The following is an 18,107-nucleotide window of genomic DNA, read 5'->3' on the forward strand; positions in this document are numbered from 1 at the left end:
AACTTGTAAGCAAAGTTTGCCTGTATATATTCAGTCACCAAAAAGATCAGTCAGGGGGAAAAGCAACTGAAATACTTTTTTGAGATCAATTGCAAAGTGATGTACAGCATTGTACTGCAATTGAAGCATAGATGGTTTAAAAAGCCATGTCCTTTGAAGAATTTATAAGCTGCTTCAAAAACTGTTTTGCAGTTTGCATAAATATGTCTGCAATAGTTTAGCTTCAGTGGTGTCTGAATAAAAGTGTGCATGCATGGTTTTTACTTTTATTTGTTTCACACAGCCCTGTTGCTGCAATTACTAATACAGTAGTACTTTGGTATGTCTATTTTGACAATAATACTTAGGAAAACACATGTTAGGCAAAATAAATTTTCAATAATGGAGAATCAATATACCTCAAGGTTGAATTGTTGGGGTTCTTATTCTTTGAGTTTTTTTCTTGCAACTTTTTTCCTCACTTAAGCACTTAACGTTACTTTTGTTCCAACAAAATAATTACATAGTGCTCAACATCAAGTACTTGAATAGAATTGTTATTTTTATTGGGAAGATCTATAATATCTGCCAGGTATCATCTGAACTTTATAAAACAGTAAACTTTGGCAATAAATTCCTATATAGTATACATTTGTGTGATTATTTTCCTATTTTAATACCAATATTGGTAATATTTGTGTCTACCTGACACAGGATGTTATATAAAATTATGAGCTATTATAAATGCTTTTCTTGTGGAGAATTGAAAATGAAAAAATGAACTCATAAATTATACTAAGCCATGATTTAAAAAAATATTTGGGTTTGTATGACATAATGTGTCATAAAACATTTACAGATCACAATCCATATGCAATGAGAAAAGATTCAGTTTACCAAATGTTATTTAAATATACAAGCATAACTACATGTCATAATAACATGCATTACTGATCCTTTTTTAAATTAAATACCAGGGACATGCAGTCAGGGGAGGCAGGGAAAGCAGATCCTCACCACTGTCATCATGAAAATAAAAAAAAATGTTAAAGGAAAAAGGCTGAGCTAGTTGCTGCCAGAGTCACAGTGGATGACTCTGCTTAGTGCTTAACTGTTTAAAGAAGCCTCTAAAAAAACACCCTCTAACGGAGGAGGTAGGAGAACCATGTGCCTCATCTAGTCTGACTTTATGATCACTCGAGCAGAGTTAAGCAAGGGTTAAAAGCCGAAAAATTCCTGATGTAGATGAGGCACGTGGTTCTCTTGCCTCCTCCTGTAGAGGGCATTTTTTTAGAGGCTTCTTTAAACAGTTAAGCAGAGTCGTCCATGGTGACTGGCAGCAATTAGCCCAGCCTGACCTCAGCTCTTGCCTTTTTCCTTTTACATTTTTACATTTTCATGATGGCAGGCAACAGCAGAGTTTAAATCCTCTGTGGAACAGCTGGAAAAGAAAGGTACGTGTATGTGGGTCGGAGGGAAGGGGAGGAATTCAAACTTAATCCTGGTGCAACTTAGTGTGTGTGTGTTTGTTTGAGATGAGTGAAGAGAGGGAAGGGGGTAGGAGAGGCAGGGAGGGAAGCCCGCCAGCTCAGGTGGGCAAAAGAGACTTTCTTTCGCCTGCCTCTGTCCACAGCAGCCCACTAGCAGAGGCGGGTCTTTCACCTGCCTCTGCTGGCGGGCTGCCGCTTTCTTTCGCCGGCCTGTGCCCGCAGCAGCCCTCCAGCACAGGCCGGCGAAAGTCACTTTTCTGGCAGGCTGCCGTGGACACAGGCAGGCGAAAGAAGCAGCAGCTCACCAGCACAGGCCTGCGAAAGTCACTTTCTTTCGCCCGCCTATGTCTGTGGCTGCCGCGGACACAGGCGGGTGAAAAAAAGTGACTTTTGCCGGCCTGTGCTGGCAGGCTGCCGCTTTCTTTCACCCACCTGTCAGACCTCAGGCAGACGAAAGAAAGAGAGCGCTTTAGACAGGATGTCGGGGGAGAGGACTGCTTCACCAGCCATAAACCTCACCGCATGTCACTGTTAAATACTAATATGTTTAATTTCTCCATCTGAAAACCTGTTTGTTAACATTTTTCTCTAATCTACCTTGATTCAAGGTAAACAATAAAGAAATGTATTCAGTACCAGTCTCTTCAAAAACTCATCTTTGCTTAAAGGATGACTTTTAAAAAGCCAAGAAATAAACCATTTTATGAAAACTTGTGTACAATCAAATTGCACGCTGCGTGTCAGGGTATCACAGAGAACCGTTTAATATGCTGCAGTTCTTGTGCTGATTGGTAACACTTTGTGATACACACCTAAACTTTTGCTTTGAAAGCTTTGGGCCCAGCACTGGAAAAGTTTATATAACTATAAATATGAAGTACATGAAGCCAGGACAGAGTCAACATCCTACACATCTGCCATATGATGAAAATATTAGTAGACAAGTCTACTTGAAAATTCCCCCAGTATTTGATCTACCTATTTCTTTTACTTAAAAGAAAAGATGCCCTTTTAATTTAAACCACAGTTAGAAAAAGGCAATTTTCTCCATTTGCATGGAACTTTTTGCCCTTAGCAATTCTGTATGCAATTGGATAATTTCAGGGTTAATTGAGTTTTATGTTTCCCTTAGTAGCTTTGGTGCAGATAGGGCAGGGGTCTGCAACCTTCCAGTCATTTGGATCAGTTTCCCACAAAAAAAAAGGGGAGCGAACACTTTAACAACCGGTGTGACTGAGTGGGTGTTGCCAACTCAACATCACTCGCACCTCTCTCTCTCCCTCTCCCTGACTAGCAGAAACAGTGAGCAGCTACTTGTAGCCTTTGTTGGTGCTGGACACACCTCAGTCATTTGGGGAGACGTGCGACCTACTGTCGAGCCTACTGTCCGCCCCAAGAGACCCCACGGCCAATGCCACTCCTCTTGCCAGGAATGAGTGGGGCAAGATCACATTGTGGCTCCACATTATAATGGGCTTCAAAAAGAGGGGACCCCATCTCCCCCATCGTGAAGCTTGCTAAATTTCACTGTGCTGCAAGAGTGGCGGGCAGGCCATGGAGATGGCAATAGCAGCAACAGCAGCCACTTCTCTCCACAGTAGAGGGATGAAAGGAGGGAGACACAGCAGAGGGTTAAAAGCCACATATGGCTCCAGAGCCGCAGGTAGCCAACCTAAGGGCAACCTAACCATCTATTTAACTGATAAGGCCAATTTTCACAATTGCAGTAACGATAAAAGTATTCAAAATAGCATTCAAATGACAAAAGCAGCATGGTGCCATCATAATATATGCACTGGTGCTTTTGTATGTACATCATGGTATGTGCACATTCAAAAGGCTTGTACAAATATTCAAGAGCTTGTACAATGACATGCTGCTACTTTTTTATACCAATTTTATCAGACATTGCAATTTTAAAGTCTTGTCCGGTAAAATTTGTTCCTCTTCCATTGCATCTTTTAAACAGAAACTTTATATACGGAGAGACACACATTTCAGATTCTTTTAGCAACAACAGATGAGAAACAAGGCCCCACCCGAACTATTCATCAGAAGTCAAATTTCTGCATCCTAGTCCTTCTATTAGTGAAAGTAGAATAAAATTTTATAGTCCAGCATTTTTATATATCAAATAGTGAATCAGACTATTCAATAAAGTGCAGTACCTGGTTAATAACCTAAGAAATATGATTTTACAAATGAAACTGTTAAATATCTATTACCTCTGCAATGGTCTCTGGTCTATCTGTACTCTATACATAGTTGATCTATAGAGGAAGTATAGTTGCTTCATCAACAGTTCAAATACATTTTGAGAATTTGATTTCCTGTGAAAAACTTTTGATAAGTTTGCAACCCTTTACAAGTATGCATATATTACATTTGCACAAATTGTACAAAAATAATACATGTTGTAGAAATATTGTTAGAAGGGACTAGGGATGTTTCAAACTTAAAAAAAAAACCTTGTCAGTGTCAGTTGCGGAAAAATGAATCTGACTAGCATTTCCATTCGGGTGGCTCAGGAAGATTTTTATCCTGATTCTTCGAGTAGGATAGGGTATACTTTTGTCAAATCACAGTATTATTATATCCTCGCCTGACAACAATTTACTAGCAACCCAAGGCTAATTTCCACGCCCCCCTTGGGGGCAAAAATGCTAGAAGGAACCGGAAGTCCAGAGTTTCAGAGTTCAAGATAAGAACCGGGCTCGTCTCTTATTTATCACGTGACCACGCGCAGCTCCGGCCCGTCGAAAGGCGCATTCCGGTCGCTTGGCGCATGCGCCGGTAAGGGGAAGGAAGGAAGAAAGAAAAAAAAAAGCCTTCTTCCGCTGGTTCGTTATCCCGGTATCTCGCGCAAGAACTATCATGGCGGCCGGACCTTTTAGTCTGTTTGGGACAGTCTTCTTGTTGGCGGCGACGTTTCAGTTCCCCTCATGTTCGTGGGCTTCAGAAACGCCCGGCGGCGGTGGCGGGGATGCTCTGGGCGCTGGGGAGCGGTTTAAGATCGAAGGTCGCGCGGTGGTGCCGGGAGTGAAGCCCCAAGACTGGATTGCGGGCGCCCGAGTGCTGGTGGACGGAGAGGAGCACGTCGGCTTCCTCAAGTGAGTAGCAACCGCGGTGGCGGTAACCGCCGGCACTTTCCCAGCCCCGCTCTGCGGATTCCCTCGGGGGGGGGCTTTTTTCGGGGGGGGGGGCTCCCGCTTCGTTCCGGACCATGTCTAGAACTGGTTTCTAGTTCGCTTTGGATCCTCGTATCTCTTCGGTAAAACCCCCAGACGGCCGGCCGCGGTTTGTCGCTAAGCCTTTCGCAAGACTAAATTGGGCAACTACGAAAAGGGCAGATTTAAAAAAAGATATTTATTAATGTATTTATTAATTTCGGAAACAGAATGACCTAGGCGAAGACGGCTCTCCTACCAGTCCAACAGTCTTCCCTCAGGGTTAACATATCTGTCGCCTTAAGCTGTCTTGCCCCCGCGCCCCCCCCCCCAAAAAAAAGCAAAAAAGAAAAATACTAAGCAAGTTTTACGCTTGATACCTGAGGGAAAAGCCCATCAGAAAACCCCACAATGCTAATTGAAGGAATTGAAGACCCTAGCGAGATACTCCCCTGGTGTTGCCAAGTAAACAATGTAGTTGTGTCCGTGGAGGTTTTGCCTTGAGATGTTGTAGATGACAGTTTGGATTCTGAATTGGCCCTGGGGAGAGACAGGTTCAAATGGGTCCTTTAGCCTTGGGAAGTTCAGGGAACGACTTTGGCTCCATTACTCCTCCCACCCAATCATAATCGACAACATTTGATGTGGACAAAAATTGGAGTAAGGAGTTTCTAAAGGAAAGGTGTGATAAATTATATCGCAATTTAAAGCTTCCTGACTCACTAGACAAAGGCAAAAATAACTGGAGGTGATTCCTCGTCATTACTATTTTATTCTGTCTTAAAATCTTGATGCTGGAGAATAGTCTGAGGAGGGGAAAGCTGGTCTGAATTAGGTCAAGGCAGATTGGCCAGGACAGATTTTAAAGCATATTTATTGTGTCACAGTGTGTTGGGATTGGGTTGTTGCTTGGGAAGATCACAAGCAGCATTTTCTAAATGTATTTGTCCTGGCAAAACAATACCTCTCAGTCTTTACAGTTGGTGTTCTGCTCTGAGGAAGAATAAATGTCCTTGTGTTTCTGATCTGCAGATAATAAGTTTCCACACACACATACTCAGTTGTTTAAAAATGTTTGTTTAAAAACCAACATGTTTTTGGTTTTCCCAGAAGGGCAGTTGCTTAGTGTTGAAATAGTCTGTGTTGAAATGCTAACACAACTTTTCATATTAAACTAATGAATTCCTGCAGAATAGAAATACATGCACACATGATCTGATGTTGAGAAATGAATATATTCCAATGTATGATTAACCAAGATTTCAATACAATACAATAGCAGAGTTGGAATAGTTAGGCTTATATACCGCTTCATAGGGCTGAAAGCCCTCTCTAAGCGGTTTACAGAGTCAGCATATTGCCCCCAACAACAATCCGGGTCTTCATTTTACCCACCTCGGAAGGATGGAAGGCTGAGTCAACCTTGAGCCTGGTGGGATTTGAACAGCCAAACTGCTGAACTGCAGTCAGCTGAAGTAGCCTGCAGTGCTGCATTTAACCACTGCGCCACCTTGGCTCTTGGAAGAGACCTTGGAGGTCTTCTTGTCCAACCCCCTGCCTAGGCAGGAAACCCTGTACCGTTTCAGACAAATGGCTATCCAACATCTTCTTAAAGACTTCCAGTGTTGGGGCATTCACAACTTCTGGAGGCAAGCTGTTCCACTGATTAATTCTTCTAACTGTCAGGAAATTTCTCCTCAATTGTAATTTGCTTCTCTCCTTGATTAGTTTCCACCCATTGCTTCTTGTTCTACCCTCAGGTGCCTTGGAGAATAGTTTGACTTCCTCTTCTTTGTGGCAACCCCTGAGATATTGGAACACTGCTATCATGTCTCCCCTAGTCTTTCTTTTCATTAAACTAGACATACCCAGTTCTTGCAACCATTCTTCATATGTTTTAGTCTCCAGTCCCCTAATCATCTTTGTTGCTCTTCTCTGCACTCTTTTCAGAGTCTCCACAACTTTTTTTCATTGTGGCGACCAAAACTGAATGCAGTTCCAAATCTGGCCTTACCAAAGCATTATAAAGTGGTATTAATACTTCACGTGATCTTGATTCTATCCCTCTGTTTATGTAGCCTAGAACTGTGTTGGCTTTTTTGGCAACTGCTGCACACTGCTGGCTCTTATTTAAATGGTTGTCCACTAGGACTCCAAGATCCCTTTCACAGTTACTACTGTTGAGCAAGGTACCACCTATTACCTATGCATTTCGTTTTTCTTGCCTAAATGTAGAACCTTACTCTTTTCATCATTGGATTTCATTTTATTGGGTAGTGCCCAATGTTCAAGTTTGTCAAGATCCTTCTGTATCTTAAGTCTATCATCTGGAGTGTTAGCTATTCCTGCCAGCTTGGTGTCATCTGCAAATTTGATGAGTTCCCCATTTATTCCCTCATCCAAATCATTGATGAAGATGTTGAAGAGTACTGGGCCTAAAACAGAGCCTTGGGGTACTCCACTGCATACTTCCCTCCATGTAGATGCAGTTCCATTGAGGACTACACGTTGAGTGTGGTTGATCAGCCAGTTACGAATACATTTGGTGGTGATGCTGTCTAATCCACAATCTTCTACTTTATCTAATAGTAGGTTATGGTCTACCGTTACATGTAAAGTAATGTACGGTACATCACATGTGCTCTGTTAAAGCCTGATGTCAATATTGCAATGTCCTTGTTCAAGTCTGTGATGCTTCTATATCTACAATAGTATCTACTGCTCTGGTCATCATATTAGAAAAGTAACAGAGCAGGAAAAATGCAGAAATTGCCAATTAAAATGATTTGGGGAATCAAATGCCTTTATTAAATTTTATTTTTAAGTTTATAAAATATTAATATTTTCTCTCTTCTTAAAACAGTGGGACCAAGGGCCATCCAATCAAGCTGATTGGAAGAAATGCTGTCTATAATTGCAGATAACCCAACCCTCAAAATGTCAACCAAAATACTATCAAAAATGCATCAGCTGCAGATAAACCAACTTTTAGATTTTTAACTGCAGGAATCTGCAAGCTTTGTATGATTTTATAAATTGTATTTTACAAATCATACAATTATATGATTTTAAGACCATCACAGGCTTTAAACATTTGAGCTCTGATCTGCAAATAATCTTAGCCCAATTTTGTGGGTATGATGTCATATTTGTCTTGATGCAGTGGGGTTGTTTTTATGTTGTTTTATAGCCATTATGACTTGTAAATTTGTTCACACATTTTTATTCTTTTTTTAAAAAAAATGTCTGTTCACTTTGATTAAAAATGTAGAGTTGCTTAGAAATTTAAGGAATAAATACATTTTCTGAATTATATACTTAAATATATTTAAGTACAATCTGCCAATCATATTCATTGAATGACTCCAATTTATTGGGCTGGCAAGCCAAAATGTTCTCCCTCAACTTTTTCCATGCCATGTGTAATGCCTTATTTACCTTTTTTTTTCCTAAGCAGAAAAAAAAAACATATTGGAAACAATACACTTCCTTTGTTTTTATATGTAATTTCATCAGGTCTATAAGATAAATATTCTTGTAACATATTAGTGATTTTTACAGTTTTTCTCAGGCCAAGTAGTTCTGCTGAGATAGAAACTAGAATGTTTTATCTTGTATTCATAAATGTCCTACTATACGAGTTCACTGTGACTTGTTAGTAATGAACAACATTGTATTACATATATGTTGGCAGATATTATAATCTTATTTTCTTAATGCAGAGTCTAATGCTCTGAAATGTAGCTCTAAACTATGGCTAGTTTATCTGATTAAGCAAAACTTACATTGTGATATGTGATCTAAAATTATTGTGTTATCTCTGAAAACATTCTGTGATAGAGTTATATGTTTGTCTCTTTTCTATTTCATCAGGACAGATGGAAGTTTTGTAGTTCACGATATTCCTTCTGGATCATATGTTGTTGAAGTTATATCTCCAGCTTATAAATTTGAACCAGTACGAGTAGATATTACTTCAAGAGGAAAAATGAGGTGAACTATTTAAAATTTCATATTGCAATGTCAATATATTTTGTAACGTATGAGATTAAAAGCTTAACTTTAATATCTACATACACCATATAACATTTAGAAAGACTTTTAAGAAATTAAGATCTAGTGAGTCAAAAATCCAAACGGGCCATTTTGTGTTCATTTTTATTGGTATAAAATATTTGTTAATGAACAGTATAATATGTAATATATGCTTGTTTCAGTTAGTAAAGTAAGCAGTAAATTAATTTCTCCCAATTCAAAGGCTACCTATATAGTAAATTTCTGGATGAGTTGGTAGCAACTGTACATAGAGTGCAGACACCTACTGAAATAAAAATAATTTAGATTGCTGTCCTAAGAACATTTACGTGGAAATTAGCAGCATTTAATCTAATTGTAGGCTCTTCAGTGGAAGTGCATTAAGGTGTGCAGCTTACATTGTCACAGGATACTGGGTAGAGATATTGATAAAATTGAAAAATCTATAGAACACAGTTTTAATTTTTTTAATTCAGAGCAAGATACGTGAATTATATCAAAACATCAGAAGTTGTTCGATTGCCATATCCTCTTCAAATGAAATCTTCGGGGCCTCCTTCATATTTTATAAAGAGAGAGTCTTGGGGATGGACTGACTTTTTAATGAATCCCATGGTATGTATGGAATTGTGTAAACATCAACAAGTTTACCAGACTATTCTTCTATTTATAGACATTACATATTAAACAACTTTTAGTTTTTATATTCTATTGTGTGTTTTAATTATTGCATATTTTAATTATTCTGAATTTTATTTGGTGATTGTAGTATGTTATAGGTTGTCCTGAGAAATCTCAAGTGTTCTGTAAGGTAATAGTGCATGGAGTATATATATTCATTTCAGATAAGCATGTTTGAGGCTGACACTATATAAATAGGAATTTCTACTTCTTCAGAGTCCAAGTTTTCTTCCCATAGAGCATCACAAGAAATATTTTTGTTTGCACTATTCTGATTTTCATAGGTATAAAATCATAGCATCTGAATAACTTTTTGGAAGAGTGGCTCTACTTGTTCTTTACATATTAGATTACAGAATTATAGGGGAAATGGCTGCAGGCAATGAGCTCATAATGAAATCAATCTGGAATTGAAAGAATTTTGAAAGTTATATAATCCAGTGCTATTACTAAGACAGGAACACCATTGCAAAGTTCAATAATGGCCATTCAATTTTTTCTTAAATTTCTTCAATGAGTGCTCACAAAGTTCTGAAAAATACAATTTCACTATCAAATAGCTTGTAATATTTTATACTGCTGCTACTACTCAAATTCATCATTTTAATTTTTTAAAGAAAAAAAATCTGTTATAATATCTGCTGTTCGGTATTGACCCTTCCAATATAGTAAAGAACAAATGTATTTTAGCTCATTTCACATCTCTATAATTTGTAATCTCAGTGGTTACTTAGGACATATTTGATAAATGTAACTTATGTTGGTAGTTTCCTTTTTTCAGTCTTAAGGAATTGCATGAAGCTATATCTTGAATATTTCTGATCACCATAATTTGTTGTGAAAGGTTCAATACAGACAGACCTTGACTTACAGGCACAATTGGGCCCAAAATGTCTGTTGTTAAGTGAAACATTTGTTAAGTGATTAACAAATTTGATGACCTCTTGATTTTTTTTCTAAGGTTATGATGATGATCCTTCCATTGCTAATCTTTGTATTATTACCCAAAGTTGTCAATACAAGTGATCCTGACATGAGGCGGGTGAGTAAGCTTTGCAAAAGTGAAAACTGTTGAATCAAGATATAGATATAGGTATAGATATAGATATATAATATACAGAATCAGGAAAGTTTTGGATATAATAGTGAGCTTTTGGTTCATTGCTATAATTGAAATATAGTTCTGAGCTGAAAACTTCAACAATACAAAAAAATGGAAATTATTACTGGAAAGTAGGGTTTAAGACATAAAAGAAGGTTAGTTTTTTCCATGTTTTATTTGCGTTCCCCAAAAAGCTTATGAAATATAGGATGAGCTTAAAAGGAATGGTGTCAGGATCATGTGATGAAATGACATTTAGTTATAGGACCTGTATGGCTGCCTTTCTCACAAAGTGATTTATAGGCTGCTCACCAACCTCCTATGAAGCTTACCTGAAACAAAAATACCCTTCCCCCAGGTACCTGCCTAATCTGTCTCTTAGTTAAACCCCCACATGGAAAAGCAAATAGGATAAAGCTGTTATGCTTGAGAATGCATATGCTGGATAATCTTAATTTCAACAGTTTTATGTACCCCCACCTACACAAAATACTGTGAGGTGCTCTGAATCTTAAAGTCAAATCTGGAAAACATCCCCATGAAAGAATTAATCCCCCCACATTTCATGATTGAATGGGAAATCTTCAAAAAAAAAAAACAGGTTTATTTTCCATGTGGGTTTATCCCATATTTCATCAAAGCTTATTTGGAGGATGTTAGCTTTTACTATTTTGTCATCAGCAAAGGCACTTGCTGCCTAAACTTTCTTCTGCTCCTATTAGGAATTAGCATACTATTTTTTTTATATGGCAGCTCTAGTAAACATTGTTATTTAAAGCAAAGTCCTGGACAGATCTATGGCTAGCTGAGCATGTGTGCTCTTTGACTTGATTTCTTGAACTGCTCTGATACTAGATCAAGAGCTCTTTTGTATTCACTGTAGCAAATTGTACAGACATTGGTTAAAAGGAATTCAGTTTCTGTGCTTACTATAATTCTCTAAAACTTCCTGCCAACTTATGTTGTTCTTCTCTTTGTCATTATTATTTCAGCAAGAATTGCCATACTTTTGATAAATTCATAGTGATAGGAAGTTGTAGTATGATATTTCTTACAATATTTTAATTCATTGTCCTTTCATCATGCATTATGCTGAATAGCGGAGGGCTAGAACAAAATGGAGACTCAAGGTGTTTACTAAATCTTCTATATTTAGTGGTGCTTACTGTGTGCCTTTGGCTGCTGCTTCTGGGGTTCAGTTGGTATTAATTTTTATTTCCTCTGAATTATCTCTGTCTTCAGTAGTTCTTTACAGGTATCAAGTTATTTTCAAGTTATTCCTATTACACACTAGTTTAGCTCCTGAAATGTCCTAATAGTCAAGTATTATGCTTGGATGATATCTCTCTGCTCATTTGTTTGAAGAAAAGCTATAAGAAAAAATAACACTTAGAACTGAGATTTTTCAGTTTTTCAAAATGTGAATCAATATTGTCCTGTAAGACTACTTTAGACACGTTTTTAAGCTTTTTTGCTTTTAGTAGTTTCTTTCCTATATCTTTCCTATATATGTAATAATTTTCTTTTAAGTTCTTCACACTGGCTGAATAGAGGAGTCTGTAGTGGAGGGGGGGAGTAGAGAGCAAACGCAAACTGTAAACATTCACTGTGTGTATTCTTTAATAAATAATTTAAAAATGGTTTTCTCTTATACTTTCCTCTGTTTGTATGTATTTAGGAAATGGAGCAATCCATGAATATGTTGAATTCTAACCATGAGCTGCCTGATGTGTCAGAGTTCATGACAAGACTTTTCTCTTCAAAATCTTCCAGCAAGTCTACTGGCAGTAGCAGTAAAATAGGAAAAAGTGGTGCAGGAAAAAGAAGGTAGTTGCTTCTTTTCCTGGAACCACAATTTGCACAGCTCTGTGATGTGTTACCATCTGGATGTTCTGTGAAAGAACAGAAAGCCACTACTGTAACCTTAATTCAGTTTGAATTTTGAAAGGATACAACTGTAGCTTTTTAATCTATTTAAGTACCTTGTTCTTGAAATACCTGGGAGCATCACTTCTGTCTAAAATATGTAAGGTCAGTACTGATGATAATTTAACTCCTTTGTAGAAATGACATTAAAGAATTTAAATTATGTGCAATATATTAATGATTCTTAAACAATACATCACTGTAAATAATTTGATTTTAAGAAATAGAAAACATTCTTTAATAATGGCAGTGGTATAATTGTGCATTTCTTGATATTCAACACAATGAATTGCTAGCTGGAAAAATATTTTTTTCATCAGTTGCAGATGTTTTCTTCCAGAATCTTAGTTTAACTTCCTATTTGATTCATTCCCAAATTTACTTAATATTTTTTCTGTGGAATGCTTTGACATTTCTCATTATTTAAACCTTATTTTGGAAAAGTCCCAGTGATGAAAGACATGTTCCTCTATTAATCTTACTTTTAAAAAGAATTCCATAAGTACCTTGTGTTGTAAACTGTAAACGATAATACAGTTCTGTGCAGGTATAAGTAAAGAGAGCCGATTACTTGACAGTTTGTCACTATAAACTTATAATACAAGGCTAATGGAATCGGTTTTCATGTTACTAACATCTGAAGAATGGAGATACACTTGAATAGCAGTTATGTATTGAGTACAATATTAATACAGAGCTGATTTATGTAATGATTAGGTTTTAACTCCCTCCCTGTTCTCTATAAAATAACCTAGAAGCTTATATCTATTGTATGATTTTTATAGTCAAGATTAGAGAAAGTTTCAGGAAAAACAGTGATGCCTACTTTGTATCTAAGAGGAAATAATTTATGCTAGATTTGTTTTGTTTTATTTTATTGGTAGGTGCAATGCATGATAATTAGACATTTATTGAAAGGCAAAAGCCACTAGTTTGCCACAGAAACACCTTTGCCCATAGAACTATTGTATTTTTTGGAGTACAAGACGCACTGGATTATAAGACACACCAAGATTTTGAAGAGGCAAATTTAAAAAAAAAAAGTTTTAGCACTCTGCAGACCTCCTACAAACGGCCCACTTTTCGCAAAAACAGGCCCGTTTTTCATTTAAAAAAAAGACATGCCTAGCCTTTAGGAAGCTTGTAGAGTGCTCCTGCAGACTTGGCCCATTTTCCGCTCATTTCTAACCCACCCCCCCAGCCCCAGGAGCACTCTACAAGCCTCCTAAAGGCTAGGCACAGCCATTTTGGTGAAAGGGTGGGGTTTCATGAAGCCAAAAATGCTGTATTCAGTGTATAAGATGCACTCAGATTTTCACCCTCTTTTTTGAGGGAAAAGGGTGCGTCTTATACTCCAAACAATAAGGTAAGTAGACATCAGCAAAATAAAAATTGTCCTTTTATCTTCATTTCAATTCTAGTATCCCTAAGGATATGTGTTTTTCAGCCACAGGAAAAAAACACATGGGAGGTATTATTTTGCTAAGAATAGCAATTACTGCATGTATGTCAAAGGGACAGTGCAGAAACAAAGGCTGATGGGAATCCAGCTTAGTCTTTTCTCATTTTAGAGAAAAAAATGGAATAAAGTCATATTCCAAATGTGTTAAATGCAAAAATACATCATGACAGCTTACATATTTTGGTCATAACCACCTCTTACAAATTGTTTTATATATGGTAGGCTTGTTTATTATTTCCGGAGAAATAACTAGATGGAAATTTGGTCTCTTGCATGCAGAGTTTATAGTTTGTTAAATTGAGATTTCACATAATCAAACACTTGTACTTCTCTCAGGGCTGAAAAGTTTTCCAAACAGTTATATGATAACAAAATAATTGAAGTTCTACTACTAATTTGATGTTGCCTGCAAATTTGGTATCCATTTCTTTCATCTACAGTTTGAAAGCCCTGTGGAGAGATCACATGCAATTTTTTTCTTGCATGCAAATAATGCACAGTCATTTTTCAATATCTTAGGTGTAGTTGTTTGATAAATCCACTGAACCACAATTCTGTCTTATCTTTATCCATCTTGACATCTGTTGTCCATTTCAGGGACTATTTATGAGTTAGCCAAACAGTTATCTCAGTTTAAGTAGAGAGATATATGAAGAAGGTTTGGGATTATCCAACCTCAAACTGAAAGAGAGGTTATAGACTGGACCCAGGTGTTCTGAGCAGAAGTAGTTTGACAAATAATGGCATTAAAAAGCCATGGGCCTGAAGAGAGGAAAAATTGGAGGGAAGATCTGAGGTGAACAAACTGATGGGATTTGTCACTTTGGGAATCTTTTCTTCGCTACTAAGTCCATTGCAGTAGGAAACAGGTAAGTAAGCTTTTGTGGTGAAGGAAGAAAAGGAAGGGTCCATAAAATCGAGGCCAACGGGCTGATAACAGGCTGTTCTGGGGGATGATGAAAGAAGGTACTATATTTTCCCCGATTAATATTAAAAAATGATAGGATCCCTCACCGTTTGGTTTTTGCTGAATTCCAGGAAATCCAAGGCAGTCTGGTAGAATTTGAAAACAAAATGGTTGGTTCTGGGTTTAAACCAAAATGTGTTTTCTGTTTTATTCACACCCTGATACTGAAGTGGTGTTATAGGTGAGCAACTGAAAAAAAATAATTCATGAAATACAGAGTATAAAAAGTAGGTTTATACTGTACAAAGAAGTGCTTGCTTTTTAGCGTAAAAGTTGACATGGTGTGACTGTACTATACACACAGTTTTGAGTGGGCAAAAACAAAAGAGGGGATTAAAGCAATTGAAGATGCTATTTTAGGTTTCATTGGAAGCATATATTCCTAAAAAATCTTTTCTTTTTTATCTCCCTTCCTGGGAAAAGAAAATTATATTTTATAATATATAAACCATGTAACAAAGTATGAACTAGGTAACCATATAATTTGTTCAAATTATAATTAAAACAAACCATAACTTAGATTGGTTGATCTGAACCTGTGCACCACTGAGAAAGACCTGTGTCAGAAATTATACTAAGCCACATATCGTTTTACCATGACTTATTTAATAAATTACAATTAATTCAGTTTATACAACACATTAAGCCCAAATCAAACATGCAATTATAGATCATTGTAGTATGTAAACAAAGCAAAAAGATGCTTAAACTAAAGTGACCATTTTTTTCCTTGGTTCTATATGGAATTTCTATAAAGACCTTCTAAATGACTTCCATTCAGGTCTTCTCCCTAGTTGTATTCTAATAAAGAAGATCAATTTATTCATAGAAATAATTACACATTAAAAACGGGTTGCTTTCCTTGTCACTGGGAACACACTTGAAGCTCATCTCAGGACACTTTTCATTTGTGCAACCATACCTGCATACAAAGCATGCTGTTTCTAACTGGTAATAAATAAATGATTTCAAGCCTTTTTCTGGTGTTCTTGCTTATTTTTCTAACTCTTCTGATGATTTAGTTTTTCTCTCAGTAATCTGATTCCTCACTCCAGTTGCTCTTCTATTTTAATTTTCCCATGAAATATTTAAAGCCATGTTTATATCTTCTATTTAATTTTGTTGCCTTTATTTGATATATGTGCAAACAATAAAATACATTGATATGAGAAAAGACAAAACACTCTTAAAATATGTTACATCTTTTCCTTTCCCATTGGGGCTTCTTTAACACTTGCAACATTTAAGGATTCCAGAATATGGCCCTGCTTAGTTTATCAGTAGGACAATTTCTGCATGTAAAAAAAATGGTTAAAAAGAAATATGGTTTCCTGAACTTCAAAGGAGGTATGGATGCCATGCTAAAATGCGAATATCACCTTTTTTAAATAATGAAGCCTAAAATTCTATATAACAATTTTATTCAGGTCATATGCCACTCTAGTTCTGAAGAGACAAACGGCTTATAGCGCACACGACAAATAGGACTAAAATTAATAATAACCATTTGGAGGCAGTATGATTATACTCAGACCCAAGCTGCTACTCTTTTGTCTCCCAAAGATCATAGGGAAGAAGTGGTCAGATATTTGAATGTATTTTACATGTTAAGCAAGCATAAGTAACATGACTATACTCCTTTCTTAACTGTTGTTTCTATATTGGCAGTTCAACTTGCCTTTTTAAAATCCTGATCATACCATTGATTAATTCTATTCCTCCTGAGCTGTTAACTGTATCATTTCAAAGGATCAGCTAGGAATCTTCCTTCCATAGCAACTGTAACCAAGTTACTCACAGGGTCTCATGCCAATAGTAAGCACATTTATAAGTTAAGCGGTTTCTTTCAGAATACAAATATTAAAATACACTAAGAAGCACTGCTAACTCAGAGAAACTCTTCATTGCCTCCCTAGTTTTATCTGCACTCTGCTCACCGAGCAGCATGTTGGAGGTTGAACAAAGGCACAAATTGTGAAGCATTTGAATGATTGGTGTTCAGGGGGAGAGGGGAAAGGAATCAAAGTTTTCCTGTATCTGTGATTGATTATTAATAGGTTGATATAACTGCCCTTCAGCAGAAATGATACCAGTGAAGAAAAAGTATTGATGAAATGAATGCCAATCCATACAAGATGATATGAGAGTGAATGTATCAATTTATAAGCACTTCTAGGACTGATGATTTGCTGCATCCATCTTAATAGGTCTTTCAGTGATCTCAGCAGAGATACCTGTAGAAATAGTTATTATAGAAACTGCTGAATTTCACATATTTTCAATAAAGCCTTGAAAACATTTCTAAAAATGCCCACAAAAGAAGAAACTCCAGATGTTGGCATTTATCAACCATGATTTTATTGAACATAGGTAGATTTTAATATTATTTAAAAAAATACGTTGAATATTCATTAGTTATGACATTTAATAAATTCTCAGCCTAAAATTTTCAATTAAGCACATATAATTTTAAAGCTAATTTTTATTATGCCAAATGCTGGCTAAGAGTAACCAACACTACCTTGTACTGCTTTCGGTGAAATTAATATTTGTTAACATCATAATAGGTATGTTGCAGGTTTTTTGTTTTTTTTTTGCTGTTGATACATAAAATGTATCTCAATTTAACTTTTAAACATATACTTTTACAATTTAATGAATATTATTTAGGCTTTCCGGTCTGCTGCTTTTTGCTGTTATGTATGCTTATCCCATTTTGGCAGCTCAAATATAGCAGCCCTTTGTTTACTATGCTTAGATTATAATGATAGCACCTTAGTCTTTCAGCAAAACAGTGTTATAAAAAGTGATTCATAGAATCACTTCTGGGGTTATCCAAGGCATCTCAATACTAGAAACTCCATCAGTGCCCTGAATAAACACTGGCAGTATTGGAAATAGTATTTTCCACATAGTATCTCCCAGAGAGAACTGCTAAGAAACCATAAGAAATAAATCATGCAAGGCTTATGTGTCCCTAACATGAAGGTGACTGCACATTGGATTCCTGCAGCATGCGCTGCTCAATTGACTCATTCGAGCTAATCTCCACCAAGGGTAATACTGCCATGTGTCAACACAACTGGCGTATTCACTTGTTCCCAAAGTAAAGAGGTAGCAGAATTATCCATTCCCAGAGGAGGCACTGTCCCATTTCAGAGCATAAATTGCTCTTTGTTCTTGCCAATTTCCAACTGAGAGACTTGCCCTGCATGGTGACTCACGCAAAAGATGCACTGTGTGGGAGGACTTCACTAAGAACTGATTGTGACTCACAGCATACTGTAAAAGTAGAGTG

The 18,107-nt window shown here is 36.8% G+C and overlaps 1 protein-coding gene across 1 annotated transcript; it reads left to right on the plus strand.

Moving 5' to 3' along the window:
• Positions 1-4,260: 4,260 nt before the first annotated feature.
• On the plus strand, positions 4,261-12,554 carry EMC7 (ER membrane protein complex subunit 7). The gene is made up of 5 exons (XM_032229927.1): positions 4,261-4,579; positions 8,510-8,629; positions 9,148-9,286; positions 10,314-10,394; positions 12,133-12,554. Exons 1-5 carry the CDS (start codon positions 4,344-4,346, stop codon positions 12,283-12,285), a joined length of 729 nt encoding a protein of 242 aa, XP_032085818.1. The 5' UTR covers positions 4,261-4,343; the 3' UTR covers positions 12,286-12,554.
• Positions 12,555-18,107: the final 5,553 nt, after the last annotated feature.

This window comes from Thamnophis elegans, chromosome 1 (assembly GCF_009769535.1).
Source record: "Thamnophis elegans isolate rThaEle1 chromosome 1, rThaEle1.pri, whole genome shotgun sequence".
Classification (NCBI taxonomy): Eukaryota; Metazoa; Chordata; class Lepidosauria; order Squamata; family Colubridae; genus Thamnophis; species Thamnophis elegans.